The sequence below is a fragment of the Rana temporaria genome, chromosome 3, assembly GCF_905171775.1.
Source record: "Rana temporaria chromosome 3, aRanTem1.1, whole genome shotgun sequence".
Lineage (NCBI taxonomy): Eukaryota > Metazoa > Chordata > Amphibia > Anura > Ranidae > Rana > Rana temporaria.
In genome coordinates this window covers 8,714,534-8,731,297 of record NC_053491.1, presented here as the reverse complement: position 1 = coordinate 8,731,297, position 16,764 = coordinate 8,714,534, and the positions used below count along the sequence as shown (strand labels likewise).

Genomic DNA, 16,764 nt, shown 5'->3' with positions numbered 1-16,764 from the left:
TCACAATGTAAGGGGGCTCATTCACAATGTAGGGGGCTCATTCACAATGTAGGGGGCTCATTCACAATGTAAGGGGCTCATTCACAATGTAGGGGGGCTCATTCACAATGTAGGGGGTTCATTCACAATGTAGGGGGCTCATTCACAATGTAAGGGGGCTCATTCACAATGTAGGGGGGCTCATTCACAATGTAGGGGGCTTATTTACAATGTAAGGAGGCTCATTCACAATGTAAGGGGGCTCATTCACAATGTAAGGGGGCTCATTCACAATGTAAGGGGAGCTCATTCACAATGTAAGGGGCTCATTCACAATGTAGGGGGGGCTCATTCACAATGTAAGGAGGCTCATTCACAATGTAAAGGGGGGTCATTCACAATGTAAGGGGCTCATTCACAATGTAGGGGGGGCTCATTCACAATGTAAGTGGAGCTCATTCACAATGTAAAGGGGCTCATTCACAATGTAGGGGGCTCATTCACAATGTAGGGGGGGGGCTCATTCACAATGTAAGGAGGCTCATTCACAATGTAGGGGGCTCATTCACAATGTAGGGGGCTCATTCACAATGTAGGGGGCTCATTCACAATGTAAGTGGAGCTCATTCACAATGTAAAGGGGCTCATTCACAATGTAGGGGGCTCATTCACAATGTAAGTGGAGCTCATTCACAATGTAGGGGGCTCATTCACAATGTAAGGGGCTCATTCACAATGTAGGGGGCTCATTCACAATGTAAGGGGGCTCATTCACAATGTAGGGGGGCTCATTCACAATGTAAGGGGGCTCATTCACAATGTAGGGGGCTCATTCACAATGTAAGTGGAGCTCATTCACAATGTAAAGGGGCTCATTCACAATGTAGGGGGCTCATTCACAATGTAAGTGGAGCTCATTCACAATGTAGGGGGGCTCATTCACAATGTAAGGGGCTCATTCACAATGTAGGGGGCTCATTCACAATGTAAGGGGGCTCATTCACAATGTAGGGGGGCTCATTCACAATGTAGGGGGTTCATTCACAATGTAGGGGGCTCATTCACAATGTAAGGGGCTCATTCACAATGTAAGGGGCTCATTCACAATGTAAGGGGCTCATTCACAATGTAGGGGGGCTCATTCACAATGTAGGGGGCTCATTTACAATGTAAGGAGGCTCATTCATAATGTAAGGGGGCTCATTCACAATGTAAGGGGGCTCATTCACAATGTAGGGGGCTCATTTACAATGTAAGGGGGCTCATTCACAATGTAAGGGGGCTCATTCACAATGTATGGGGCTCATTCACAATGTAGGGGGCTCATTTACAATGTAAGGGGGCTCATTCACAATGTAGGGGGGCTCATTCACAATGTAGGGGGGCTCATTCACAAGTTAGGGGCTCATTCACAATGTAGGGGCTCATTCACAATGTAGGGGGGCTCATTCACAATGTAGGGGGCTCATTCACAATGTAGGGGGCTCATTCACAATGTAAGGGGGCTCATTCACAATGTAGGGGGCTCATTCACAATGTAAGGGGGCTCATTCACAATGTAAGGGGGCTCATTCACAATGTAAGGGGGCTCATTCACAATGTAGGGGGCTCATTCACAAGTTAGGGGCTCATTCACAATGTAGGGGCTCATTCACAATGTAGGGGGGCTCATTCACAATGTAGGGGGCTCATTCACAATGTAAGGGGGCTCATTCACAATGTAGGGGGCTCATTCACAATGTAAGGGGGCTCATTCACAATGTAAGGGGGCTCATTCACAATGTAGGGGGCTCATTCACAATGTAGGGGGCTCATTCACAATGTAAGGGGCTCATTCACAATGTAGGGGGCTCATTCACAATGTAAGGGGGCTCATTCACAATGTAAGGATCAGTGTTTTTAAAAAAATTTCAAGATTATAGCTGCCCCGCCTCTCCAGTACCTTTTCAGTGTGTGTATGTGTATTCTGTTTGTGTGTATGTGTGTGTACTGTGTATGTATACTGTATGTGTGTGTGTATACTGTGTGGCCCCATAATCTATTGTTTGGGGGCCCCATAATCTTCTATTGCCCGGGGGCCCCATGAGTTGTCAGTCCGCCCCTGCCTCTTACGCTCATGTATCTTTTCTATGATCTTTCACAATATAAATAATATTTCAGTAAAAATTCAATACCAGCATGTGTTATGCCGCGTACACACGGTCGGAAATTCTGACGCAAAAGTCCGATGGGAGCTTTTGAACGGAATCTCCGACCGTGTGTAGGCTCCATCGGACTTTTGCTGCCGGAATTTCCGCCAACAAAAAATTGAAAGCTGGTTCTCAAATTTTCAGACGGAAAAAAATTCCTATCAGAAAATCCGATCTGTAGCAATTCCGACGCACAAAATTCCGACGCATGCTCGGAAGCATTGAACTGAATTTTCTCGGCTCGTCGTAGTGTTGTACGTCACCGCGTTCTTGACGAACGAAAGTTCAGAGAACTTTTGTGTGACCGTGTGTATGCAAGCCGAGCTTGAGCGGAATTCAACCATCCAAGGTTTTTCCGACGGAAAATCCGATGGTGTGTACGGGGCATGACTCCATTTCCTATGCCAGTATACCTCTGTGATTAACGGTATTAAGCTCGCTAAGGTTGTCCCGATACCTCTTTTTTAAGACTGAGTACAAGTACCGATACTTTTTTTCCCAAGTACTCGCCGATACCGAATACCGATACTTTTTTTCCAAGTACTCGCTGATACCGATTACTGATACTTTTTTTAAATGCCATGTGACAGTTTCTCAAAGCACAATACAGATTAGGTGGCACTGATCTGCAGCACTGATAGGATTAGGTGGCACTGATATGCAGCACTGATAGATGGCTGACTGGCACTGACGGCTGGCTGGCACTGGCAGATGGCACTGATGGCTGGCTGGCACTGGCAGATGGCATTGACGGCTGGCTGGCACCGGCAGATGGCACTGATGGCTGGCACTGGCAGGTGGCATTGATAGCTGGCTGGCACTGGCAGGTGGCACTGACAGCTGGCGGGCACTGGCAGGTGGCATTGATGGCTGGCACTGGCAGGTGACACTGATGGCTGGCACTGACGGCTGGCACTGGCGGCTGGTACTGGCATGTGGCACTGATGGCTGGCAGATGGCTCTGACGGCTGACGGGCACTGGCAGGTGGCACTGACAGCTGGTGGGCACTGGCAGGAGGCACTGACAGCTGGTTGGCACTGGCAGGTGGCACTGACAGCTGTCTGGCACTGGCAGGTGGCACTGACGGCCGGCACTGACAGCTGGCACTGATGGCTGGGGGGCACTGGCAGGTGGCAATGATGGCTGAGGGGCACTAGCAGGTGGCACTAACGGCTGGAGGGCAAAAATAGGTGACATGTATGGGCAATGATGGGCAGGCACTAAAATTCCATTAGGAAAGGCTACCTGCAATGCCCATCCTGGTACTCCTTGCACTCGGCCGCATAAAAGCAGCAGCGGCCATCTTGTTACGCCCAACCCAAACTATAGGCTGGGTGCAACAAGATGTCCGCTGCTGGCATACTGTGGCCGAGTGCAGGGTGTACCAAGATGGGCGTCTCTGACGGCAAACCCGGAGCGTCACTTCCGCGACCAAATGTGACGACTCCGGTCGCCCCGAACGCTGCACTCCCTGCCAGCTCGACGCGCCGCCCTCAGCTCTGCCTTCCGCTCTGCCCGCTGACTCCGCTCGCAGGTATCGGCTAAGGCATCGGGAGCACTTGTGTGAGTACAAGTACTCGCGCAAATACTCGGTATCGGTCTTGATTCTGATACTAGTATCGGTATCGGGACAACCCTAATGCTCACAATTGTTAAAAAGGAGAAAACCGATTGGTCCTTACCAGTCCACTGCAGATACTAATAGCGGCATTGCCCACAAGCTGGTGGTGAGCCTGAACCGCCCCCAGCATGTGGCATGAGCCAGACGGTCGGCTGAAGACCCTTGTCTCGTTGAGGCCTCCACTGCGCCATTCGCTCACATAGCCGGGAGCCAAAAGCTGGTGGTTCTGGCTGAGGTTGAAGGTCAGCTCCACTCCTTGGTATCTGATCTCGTAATAAGTGGTGGGCACCGAGCCGGAAGACGCGCCCCTCTTCTGCAGGGTGCGGGGAATTAGGTCAAAGGTCAGGAAGGAGCCATGTTCATCCACCCGGACAGGATGGACAATGTCAGAATCCCGAGAAAAGCTGAGAGGGAGATCTGTAATGAGAAGACGACATTGATTGAGTTACAAAGGAATTCAAGGCCTTCTTCTCAAAATGTTACAATGTGAATTTAACACGATCTTATCTACATCCAAAATCCAAAAATACGAGGGTCCTTCACAAAGACCCCTCATATAATACACTGCAGCATAGAAGTCCTTAGATGTGGTCGCTGCATTCTCTGGCCTTTTCTTGCACAAGGCTGAAGAACGGGGACGCTGGTGACATCATTGGCCTAATGGGCATTGTTCTGTCAGTGATGTGGTCCAAATATTGCTATCTGGCCACATTAGGTCAATGATGGGGCACTATTTCTTCCACTGATACCAATGAAGGGGCACTATTCCTTCAACTGTCACCACTTCTGTACCGTAGGACATCATATGACGTCCTGGACTGGGGGGAGATATCTGAATAATGGGTGCAGCTACAGGCATCAGATATCCTTCTTTTCAGGTGGCGATTGTGCGCACCGTAAGAACGATCATATCGGCGGTTCCGCCACTCCGCCATCCGCTGCTTCTCCGGGCTCTCCCGTGCCATCGGAGGCCCAGAGAACGAATCGGCCTCCGCCAGATGAGGAGGATAGAGATTTCCGGTCACCGGCCATCTTTTTGACCGTTGGGCATGACGTTATGACGGCACAAAGCCGCAATCACGGCTGAAAGCATGAGATCAGTGAATTTTTATTTTTCCCGATCTCATGCTTTCCAGCCTGGAGGAGAGATGGGGATGTTTACATTCCTTGTAATAGGACTGAAAGTGATCAAAAATGTTTTTTTTTTTTAAAAAGTATAAAAAAAAGAAAAGTAAAAACGCCCCTGTCCCCAGTAGCTCACGCTCAGAAGCGAACGCGCACATAAGTCCTGCCCATGTATGTAAACACCGTTCAAACCTCACATGTGAGGTATCGCCGCATTCGTTAGAGCGCAGGCAACAATCCTAGCACTAGACCTCCTCTGTAACTCTAAACTGGTAACCTGTAAAAAAATTCAAGCGTCGATTTTTAAGTACCGAAGTTTGGTGCCATTCCATGAGTGTGCGCAATTTTAAAGCGTGACATGTTGGGTATCTATTTACTCGGCGTAACATCATCTTTCACATTATACAAAAAAATTGGGCTAACTTTACTGTTTTGTTATTTTTTAATTCATGAAACAGTTTTTTGTTTTTTTATAGGTGTTTGAAAATTTTTTGTGCAAATACCGTGCGAGATAAAAACATATAGGGCCAGATCCACATACATTTGGATCGGCGCAGCGTATCAGAGATACACTACGTCGCCGTACCTTACCTGGCGTATATTCGAATCCTCAGCGAGTTCGCGCCGTAAGTTACGGCGGCGTAGTGTATTTCTTGCGGCGGATTTCAAATTGGGTGGGTTGGGGGCGGGTTTCATTTAAATGAAGCGCGTCCCCGCGCCGAATGAACTGCGCATGCATCGTCTAGAAATTTCCCGCCGTGCTTTGCGCGAAATGACGTCGCAACGACGTAATTTTTTGAACTTAGACGTGAGTTACGTCCATCCCTATTCACGGACGACTTACGCAAAAAAAAAAAAATCTAATTTCGACGCGGGAACGACGGCCATACTTAACATGGCAAGTCTATCTATACGCCGCAAAATACCAGCTTTAGCTATACTCCGTAAAAAGCAAACTACAGACGGCGTTAGAAAATGCGACGGCCGCGCATACGTTCGTGGATCGCCGGAAATAGCTAATTTGCATACCCGACACGGAAAACGACGTGAACGCCACCCAGCGGACGCCAAAGTATTGCATCTTAGATCCGAAGGCGTACGAAGCCATACGCCTGTCGGATCTTACCCAAATGCCATCGTATCTTGGTTTGAGGATTCAAACTAAAGATATGACGCGGCAAATTTGAAAGTACGCCGGCGTATCAGTAGATACGCCGGCGTACTTCATCTGTGGATCTGGCCCATAATGTTTGGGGGTTCTGAGTAATTTTTGAGCAAAAAAATGATGATTTTTACATGAAGTTGAGAAGTGCCAGAATAAGCGCGGTATGGAGGTGGTTAATAGTGTTGAGCAGAATATGCCATATTCGATTTCGCGATATATCTCGAATATATATTCGAATATTCGAGATATATTCGCTAAATTCGAATATTCGTGATATTTTATCGAAATTAATTGAATGCGATTTTTCGCTATTGCGAATGCGAAAATAATTGCGATTTTTTAATAACTGCGGTAGGAGCGCTCTGATTGGCTTAGAATATTCGTGATATTTTATCGAAATATCGCAACATGCGAATGCGATATTTATTGCGCAATTTCGAGATATGCTGGAGGAGCGCTCTGATTGGCTCAGAATATTCGTGATATTTTATCGAAATATCGCAACTTGCGAATGCGATATTTATTGCGCAATTTCGAGATATGCTGGAGGAGCGCTCTGATTGGCTCAGAATATTCGTGATATTTTATCGAAATATCGCAACATGCGAATGCGATATTTATTGCGCAATTTCGAGATATGCTGGAGGAGCGCTCTGATTGGCTCAGAATATTCCTGATATTTTATCGAAATATCGCAACATGCGAATGCGATATTTATTGCGCAATTTCGAGATATGCTGGAGGAGCGCTCTGATTGGCTCAGAATATTCCTGATATTTTATCGAAATATCGCAACATGCGAATGCGAAATTTATTGCAGATATTTCGAAAACTGCTGTAGCAGCACTCTGAAATCGAATATGTATGATATTTTAACCAAAATACATATTGCGATTGCGATTTTTCGATCGCGCATGCGCAATTGCGCGAACAACACGCGACCATTTCCTGGAGCCTTGCCAGTTTCCCAATATTACAGCAACATGGTGGGAAGCAATTTCTCAAAGTCTGAGGAAAAGTTGCTGATTTGTGTAAGTATTTTGACCACTGTTATTTCATCATCTTCAACTGCATTTAAGTCTAGTTTAAAAGTTAGTATAGATGATCAGATATTAGTATTTAACCAAAAATGTGTCTCCTGCTTTTACAAAACTACAAGTCCCAGCATGCCTGGACAGCTGCAGACACCCTGGTTGGCAAATGTGTATTTAGGCACTTTTCCTTGTTATTTAGCATAATGAATTTAAAATTTTTTTGGACATAGGACGTATGCGAACGTCCTGACTTCAGTGTCCTCAAGGCCCAAGGACGTTCGAATACATATTGCCCTTTAGATGTTGCAGAACTACAACTTCCAGCATGCCTGGGAATGCTGGCACTTCTAGTATTGTAAGTTCTGCAGGCCCACATTTTTCAGGCCTTTATGCACGGGTCTCTAAACTGTGGCACCCTAGATGCAGCAAAAGTAAAATTCTTAGCATGCACTGAAAGACCGTGGCTGATGGGAGTAGTAGTTTTGCAACAGCTGGAGGTGGACTGGTCTTGAAACCCAGAGTTAGGTAACAAACCCGTAGTGTTTTGCAACCATTCTGCCTCCAGCTGGTTATTTTCTGTTGAAAAGCCTGTGGCGTGCAAAACACAACCCAAAAACTCCACCCGGTGCAAGGAAAAATTTGCACACACCTAAAGAGTGACATCACAAAAAACTGCGACGGTTGCATACGTCAGTGGTCCTCCGAAAAGGTCCCGTCTCTGACCCCCCGGGGCGTTAGGCTCCTAGGCTCCTGACAGGGAAAAGAGTTACTGTGGTCCATACAGCCGAAGCCATATGGACCCATCTCGGTCCAAGCAGCGCAATCAACACGCGAACAACACGCGACCATTTCCTGGAGCCTTGCCAGTTTCCAACTTATGATCGCAGCGCAATCACACAGCAACATGGTTGGAAGCAATTTCACTAAGTCTGAGGAAAAGTTGCTGATTTGTGTAAGTATTTTGACCACTGTTATTTCATCATCTTCAACTGCATTTAAGTCTAGTTTAAAAGTTAGTATATATGATCAGATATTAGTATTTAACCAAAAATGTGTCTCCTGCTTTTACAAAACTACAAGTCCCAGCCCAGCCCAGCATTTAAGTCTAGTTTAAAAGTTAGTATATATGATCATATATTAGTATTTCACAAAAAATGTGTCTCCTGCTTTTACAAAACTACAAGTCCCAGCATGCCTGGACAGCTGCAGACACCCTGGTTGGCAAATGTGTATATTGGCACTTTTCCTTGTTATTTAGCATAATGAATTTAAAATTTTTTTGGACATAGGACGTATGCGAACGTCCTGACTTCAGTGTCCTCAAGGCCCAAGGACGTTCGAATACATATTGCCCTTTAGATGTTGCAGAACTACAACTTCCAGCATGCCTGGGAATGCTGGCACTTCTAGTATTGTAAGTTCTGCAGGCCCCCATTTTTCAGGCCTTTATGCACGGGTCTCTAAACTGTGGCACCCTAAATGCAGCAAAAGTAAAATTCTTAGCATGCACTGACAGACCGTGGCTGATGGGAGTAGTAGTTTTGCAACAGCTGGAGGTGGACTGGTCTTGAAACCCAGAGTTAAGTAACAAACACGTAGTGTTTTGCAACCATTCTGCCTCCAGCTGTTTTTTTCCTGTTGAAAAGCCTGTGGCGTGCAAAACACAACCCAAAAACTCCACCCGGATGCAGTGAAAAATGTGCACACACCTAAAGAGTGACATCACAAAAAACTGCGACTGGTACATACGTCAGTGGTCCTCCGAAAAAGGTCCCGTCTCTGACCCCCCGGGGCGTTAGGCTCCTGACAGGGAAAAGAGTTAGCAACGCATATCTCCCCTATACGTGTATCCTGTGTTGTTAATAATATATTCATAATTATGCAAATGATAATGGCTGCTATATTTATGCAAAAAAGGTGGCGACCGAAATGGCAGGATATAAAATCTTTCATGTTACCCCTGTCATTGATTAATAAGGCGAGAATGCTTCCAATTGTTGAATAGCATACATTTACGTCATATATCCATAAGGCTGTCAACAGAAGTATTACAATATACTTTGTTCTTCATCTTGCAGAAGTTCCTGGAAACAGGATATGATGACCTGCGGCGGCAGCCACAGAAAAGGGCTGTGGTCAGCGCCCTAATCGCTGACTTTGGCGGCCAACATGACCACAAGGCCATTGTTAAGAAGTGGTCTGACCTCAAGAGGCGCCAAATGGGTAATGTCAGACGTCTTCGGGCTAAATATCATCCAGGTAAGTTATTGTTGACAGTTATGTTTTTTTTTAAAAAAGTGTATTTTGTGCGTGAACTCGAAAGAGAGAGGAGCCGGCCTGCAGGAGTTGGGAGGCCTCCCCCAGAGGCAATCTGCCACCTTTCTCCATGCCCCGGTTGGCAATGGCGGGTGTGAGGGGGTCCTCCCAACCCAACCTCGCATAGCACACCCACCAGTGGCGGGGCTGAGACCACCAAACTCAATTCACAGGTAGCCGAGAGCGGGATCCGAACCCCTAGCTGCAGAGGTGAATCAGTTGTCAGTGCAGTGGCAATCGCGTGGAGCCACCGCAGCTCCTTTGGTGACAGTTATGTAAGGTCATATGTAATTCATGTAAGGTCAGATGTTGTTAACCAAGATGCCATGTTGTGCTAACATATATCACCACCAGCCAAGGTATTCATAGTACTGTTGAAAAAAGACATGGGGCAGCAGACAGGAACACAGAAGTTATGTGGGAACATAATTTTCCCATTGCTTTGCATGGGACTTTAAAGAAAAACCCCGACCATGGCAAGTGGGGGTGGGTAAGGTTTAAACCACCTATCCTATGTTTGTGGCTGACATATAAGTAACCTGTGTGCCAAGTTTCATATAAATATCTTTAGCCGTTTGTACGTGATGCTGGAACATACATACATACATACATACATACATACATTTATGCACACACACACGTTGAGTTTTATATATATAGATTACCACTAAATTCCTGTGTTAGGAGTGGGGTTGTTATAGTAATCCCGTGTGCTCCATCAGGCCCTTTTTTTAACATGAGATGGTCTGAACAAAACAAAGGAGACAAAAACAGCTCATTTTAACATGGTTGCATCCCAGCTCACGCTCAGTCCCCTGTAGTGCTCACAAGACCCTTTAATATAACATTGTCCCATTGGTTAACTGTCTATATAAATCAATTTGTATTCATATACAATACAGCACAGTACACAGAATTTGCATACGTCATTAGAAAACATTTTTATAATATATGAACATTGTGTTATTATAGGAGCTCCAATGCCAGTTGTCCGCGCCAAGCGCAGAAGGCGCCAGGCCGATGAGGAGGAGGAGGAGGATGCGGCAGAGGAGGATGCGGCAGAGGAGGACATGGATGAGGAGGAGCAGCCAGGGCCCTCCCACTCCCCAACCCCAGCTCCTGTTGAGGAGCAAGCTGAGGAGCTTCCCCCCCCCACCACCCCAACTTCTCAAGCAGAAGAGCAGGAGGAAGAGAGCGGTCCTGTGAGCCTCATTCAGGAAGGTAAATATGTGCACAATGATTAATAACATTTCAACAACAAAATGTAGATATAAAAATGGACAACATATAAAGCGCACCTGTCAGATTGTATAACCATAATATGGTATTGATGCTAGAAGTATACAGGTAGTGCATAATTATTAGGCAAGTTGTATTTTTTGAGGATTCATTTTATTATTGAACAACAACCATGTTCTCAATGAACCCCAAAAACTCATTAATATCAAAGCTGAATTTTTTTGGAAGTAGTTTTTAGTTTGTTTTTAGTGTTAGTTATTTTCGGGGGATATCTGTGTGTGCAGGTGACTACTATTACTGTGCAGAATTATTAGGCAACTTAACCAAAAAATAAATAGATAGCCATTTCAATGATTTATTTTTAACAGTGAAACCAATATAACATCTCAACATTCACAAATACACATTTCTGACATTTAAAAACAAAACAAAAACAAATCAGTGACCAATATAGCCACCTTTCTTTGCAAGGACACTCAAAAGCCTGACATCCATGGATTCTGTCAGTGTTTTGATCTGTTCACCATCAACATTGCGTGCAGCAGCAACCACAGCCTGCCAGACACTGTTCAGAGAGGTGTACTGTTTTCCCTCCTTGTAAATCCCACATTTGATGATGGACCACAGGTTCTCAATGGGGTTCAGATCAGGTGAACAAGGAGGCCATGTCATTACTTTTTTTTATTTAATACCCTTTCTTGCCAGCCACGCTGTGGAGTACTTTGACACGTGTGATGGAGCATTGTCCTGCATGAAAATCATGTTTTTCTTGAAGGATGGTGACTTTTTCCTGTACCACTGCTTGAAGAAGGTCTCTTCCATAATCTGGCAGTAGGACTGGGAGTTGAGCTTGACTCCATCCTCAATCCGAAAAGGCCCCACAAGCTCATCTTTGATGATACCAGCCCAAACCAGTACTCCACCACCACCTTGCTGGCGTCTGAGTCGGACTGGAGCTCCCTGCCCTTTACCAATCCAGCCACGGGCTCTTCCATCTGGCCCATCAAGACTCACTCTCATTTCAGCAGTCCATAAAACCTTAGAAAAATCTTTCTTGAGATATTTATTGGCACAGTCTTGACGTTGCAGCTTGTGTGTCTTGTTCAGTGGTCATCGTCTTTCAGCCTTTCTTACCTTGGCCATGTCTCTGGGTATTGCACACCTTGTGCTTTTGGGCACCCCAGTGATGTTGCAGCTCTGAAATATGGCCAATCTTGTGGCAAGTGGCATCTTGGCAGCTGCACGCTTAACTTTTCTCAGTTCATGGGCAGTTATTTTGCACCTTTGTTTTTCCACACGCTTCTTTTGTTTGATGATCACGCTTCAGAAGCTTTGCAACTTTAAGAGTGCTGCATCCCTCTGCTAGATATCTCTCTATTTTGGACTTTTCAGAGTCTGTCAAATCCTTCTTTTGGGCAATTTTGCCAAAGAAAAGGAAATTGACTAATAATTATGCACACCTGATATAGAGTGTTGATGTCATTAGACCACACACCTTCTCATTACAGAGATGTACATTACCTAATATGCCTAATCTGTAGTAGGCTTTCGAGCCTATACAGCTTGGAGTAAGACAACATGCATAAAGAGGATGATGTGGTCCAAATACTCATTTGCCTAATAATTCTGCACTCCCGGGATGTGTTAGACACATAACAAGTGTATACACATGATAATGATTGATTAATAAGCAAAAAAAAATATTTATTTATTTGGTAACGTTATTTGAAATCCAAATGTTTTTTTATTATATCCTAAAAGCATCAAGAGATCTGAAGAGGCAAAATATACTCATTGAAAAGACGCACCAGAAGATCCTTCAGAACCAGCGTAAGATGAGCTACCTCAACCAACAAAATGCTCTGCTAGAGCAGCAGCTATCGGGTCAGATTGCGGAAATGCACCGCATTCAAAAACGGATTGAGAGCTATATTTAAATTTATTTTTGTATTAAAAAAACTTATTTTTTGGAAATGTTTCATTTCTTTTTGAGATAGAGTTGTAGGTTTTTCAACACATCTAACTTCACATCAAACAAATCAACATCAACACATTTAACTTCATAATAAGCAAAAACATTTTATACTATTATTTTATTTAACATTAACCTAGGACAAACTAAAGCACACGACACAGACACGACGAACACAAAATAAACTGTTGAAAAATGAACATAACAAAAGCAACAATATATATATATATATATACAAAGAGAGAGAGAGGGAGAGCAAGAAAGAGAGAGAATGCAGATGAGCTCTTGCAGTCAGCCCAATGGTTGCAGTATAAATGCCGCAAAACAGGGTTTAACATAAGGTTCATTGTTATAGTTACACTTGCTGTTTAGATCCGGTCTGGTAGTCCGGTCTGGTAGCTTGTAGCGGAGGCTGTTGGTGGATCCGCTGTGCCAGAAAGCTCATGAAGCTTTACTCAGCATGGAGGCAGCAGCAGGAGTATTAAAATATAATATAACTAGACAATGCATTTCCTGAGGAAAATGCGAGTGGGAATGCTGAATAGCTTAATTGGTGAGCCCCTTGCCAAAGACATTCACCATAACCACTACACTATCTTTAGGACACACAGCTTCTTTCTCTATCTGCAAAGTATAGAGTATGCTGACTTCCTGGTCGCCCCTCCCCCCTCAATAGGTTTCCCCTCCCCCCCAGGTCAGTGAGGAGGAATATTGCACTGAGGTCAGGAAAGTTATTTATGGAAAGAAATAACATTACAAACGCTTTTAATTCACAGATCTAATACATGATTTAAGCCTCCAAACAAAGCTTAATAAATCCTCAAACGTACATGCAATTGATACAACGACTACACCGTTTGAAATACACGGCCCTTGTAAACGCATCGATATGAAATTTATGTAGATAAACTTAAAAATGTGGCCATTTCTGCGATTTAGAAAAGAGCGTCTTTGTGAGTTCTGCAGCAACATTTTTTAGATAATTTCACATGAGAGTCTATGAGACATAATTTCTGGCTGTTGCTCCAATAATTAAAACTAAAATACGTATCGCAGAATTGGTCACATTGCCATAAACCAGACAAGCATAGCTACGTTTTGATCTAAAAATTGTGTATGAAAAGTAGATCTTGTGGGCGTGAGACCAATTTGTTTCCCCTTTTTGTAAAGATATTTTTAATTACAAAGATCTCCAATGTTAAGGTCACCTGACAGACTCTAAATCCCCTCCATAGGATTACATTATAACCTATTGCATTTTTGTGAAAAATTCGCAAAACGTAAATTGCGTTTTCACCAAAAAATTGTAAACGATAACGATTTGAAAAGTCATAGCCGGATAGCTAAATATTTTGTGACCGCTTTAAAGTTTTTTCAGTGTCTGTAAGTGAAAGTATGAAGTAGCTGAAACTTTTGGCATGGCATGTGAATTCAAAGGGGAAAAGGATGTTCTCATTGACTTCAATGTTTAAAAAAAGGGTCTAAAAGCTTAAAATTTATAAAAGTGTAAAAAGTAGAAAAAAACTTGAAGAAGTCCCATCATTAGCTGAACGAGACGAACATTTTTACAGTTGAATGGTCTCAATAGTTGAAAGTATGCCGAAGTTACGCAGAACCAAAAAACTTAAGGAATAATAAGATTACTAAATTTACGGATATCAATACTGGAAATGTTTATTAAAGCATTCACACTAATTAAGATTAATACATTTACGGGTATCCATACTAGGAATGCTTATTAAAGCATTCCCACTAAGTATCACACAGGCATGATTTACAAGCAGTAGTGGTAATAGTAATACATAGCATAAAAACACTTGGGGAATACTTTACAGCATCAGTAGTGGTCATAGTAGTCAATAGTGTACCAAAAAATTGGGACACAGGTGTCTTGACTGAGCTGTAATAGTAGTAGTAGACATTGACAATACAGTGTCAAATCACTCGGGCAAGAGGTGCCATGATGAACAGCAGTCTTAATAAGAGTATATAGGGTGTGAAATAACTGCTGACATAGGTGTCTTGACTGGGCAGCAGCAGCAGAAGCAGCAGTAGTATTAACAGTAGTAGTTGATACAGAGTCATATCACATGGGCAGGAGGTGCCATCATGAACAGCAGTAGGAATAGGAGTATATAGAGTGTCAAATAACTGCTGACATAGGTGTATTGACTGGGCAGCAGCAGCAGAAGCAGCAGTAGTATTAACAGTAGTAGTTGATACAGAGTCATATCACATGGGCAGGAGGTGCCATGATGAACAGCAGTAGGAATAGGAGTATATAGAGTGTCAAATAACTGCTGACATAGGTGTCTTGACTGGGCAGCAGCAGCAGAAGCAGCAGTAGTATTAACAGTAGTAGTTGATACAGAGTCATATCACATGGGCAGGAGGTGCCATGATGAACAGCAGTAGGAATAGGAGTATATAGAGTGTCAAATAACTGCTGACATAGGTGTCTTGACTGGGCAGCAGCAGCAGCAGAAGCAGCAGTAGTAGTATTAACAGTAGTAGTTGATACAGAGTCATATCACATGGGCAGGAGTTGCCATGATGTACAGCAGTCTTAATAAGAGTATATAGGGTGTGAAATAACTGCTGACATAATTGTCTTGACTGATCCAAAGGAGTCATGGGAGAAAATCATGTGGTCAGATGAGACTATAATATAATTTTTTGATCATAATTTCACTAACCGTGTTCGGAGGAAGAATAATGATGAGTACCATGCCAAGAACGCCATCCCTAATGTGAAGCATGGGGGTGGTAGCATCATGCTTTGGTGGTGTTTTTCTGCACATGGGACAGGGTGACTGCACTGTATTAAGGAGAGGATGACCGGGGCCATGTATTGCAAGATTTTGGGCAACAACCTCCTTCCCTGAGTTAGAGCTTTGAAGATGGGTCGAGGCTGGGTCTTCCAACATGAGAATGACCCAAAGCACACAGCCAGGATAACCAAGGATTGGCTCTGTAAGGAGCATATCAAGGTTCTGGCGTGGCCTAGCCAGTCTCCAGACCTAAACCCAATAGAGAATCTTTGGAGGGAGCTCAAACTCCGTGTTTCTCAGCGATAGCCCAGAAACATGACTGATGTAGAGAAGATCTGTGTGGAGGAGTGGGCCAAAATCCCTCCTCCAGTGTGTGCAAAGCTGGTGTAAAACTACAAGAAATTTTTGACCGCTGTAATTGCAAAGAAAGCCTACTGTACCAAATATTAACATTGATTTTCTCTGATGTTGAAATAGTTATATTCAGCACTGTAAATACATCAGGTCCGGGGCTTCATCAGGGAATGCATGGCAAGGGACCCTTCAGCGCCCTGAACCGACGACGGGTGCCAGAAAGTCACCGCCGATCCAGGACTCATTCATCTTTATGAATGTGAGTCTGTCCACGGACTCTGTGGACAGACGGGTCCTCTTGTCCGTGACCACCCCACCTGCCGCGCTGAATGTCCGCTCAGATAGTACGCTGGAGGGGGGGCAAGACAATAACTCCAGCGCATACTGAGCGAGCTCGCGGCAGGTGTCCAATCTGGCAACCCAGTACTCCATGGGGTCGTCGGTGCTCATACTGTCAGAAGCACCGACGGACGCCATGTAGTCTGCCACCATGTGGGCCAGCCGCTGGTGGTGACTGCTGCTGCTGCTGCTGGTGGTGGTACTGGGTCGCTCGGTTTGGAAGAACATCCTCATCTCTTCCATTAGGTCCCCTGCTCGGCTGCAGCTGGGTGCAGCCACCTGCTGGGTGAGATGAGGGGGGACAACTGGAGGCCGGGGAGTTGCCTGCTCCAACCGTCTGACAATGGCTGCCTGCAGTTCCTCCATCCGGTGCTGCCTCCGGCTGGCTGGGATGAACTGCTCCAGTTTCCCCTTGCACCTGGGATCCAAAAGGGTGGCCATCCAGAAATCATCCCTCGTCTTGATGGTCTTAACCCGGGGGTCCCTCCTGAGGCATCTGAGCATGTGGGCAGCCATGGGGAAGAGCACAGCCCGCTGTGACTCCTCAATGCTGGCCAGGTGAATGAGGTGCGACTCTTCTTCCCTGAGGCGCTGCTGGTCAAACTCAGACATGCCCAACCCCCGGACTATCGGTGCCCCCAACACCGGCTCTCCCTCCT

At 45.0% G+C, this 16,764-nt stretch overlaps 2 protein-coding genes across 13 annotated transcripts in view; both read right to left on the bottom strand.

Annotated features, from left to right (window-relative positions):
* The window catches only part of KIF23 (kinesin family member 23), a 912,882-nt gene that overhangs the window by 472,263 nt on the left and 423,855 nt on the right, over positions 1 to 16,764 (bottom strand). The window lies entirely within an intron of this gene.
* The window catches only part of ADAMTS7 (ADAM metallopeptidase with thrombospondin type 1 motif 7), a 228,485-nt gene that overhangs the window by 177,544 nt on the left and 34,177 nt on the right, over positions 1 to 16,764 (bottom strand). The window contains exon 2 of the mRNA XM_040342211.1: positions 3,852 to 4,207. Coding sequence (XP_040198145.1) covers positions 3,852 to 4,207 — 356 coding nt within the window. The remainder of the gene's footprint in view (positions 1 to 3,851; positions 4,208 to 16,764) is intronic.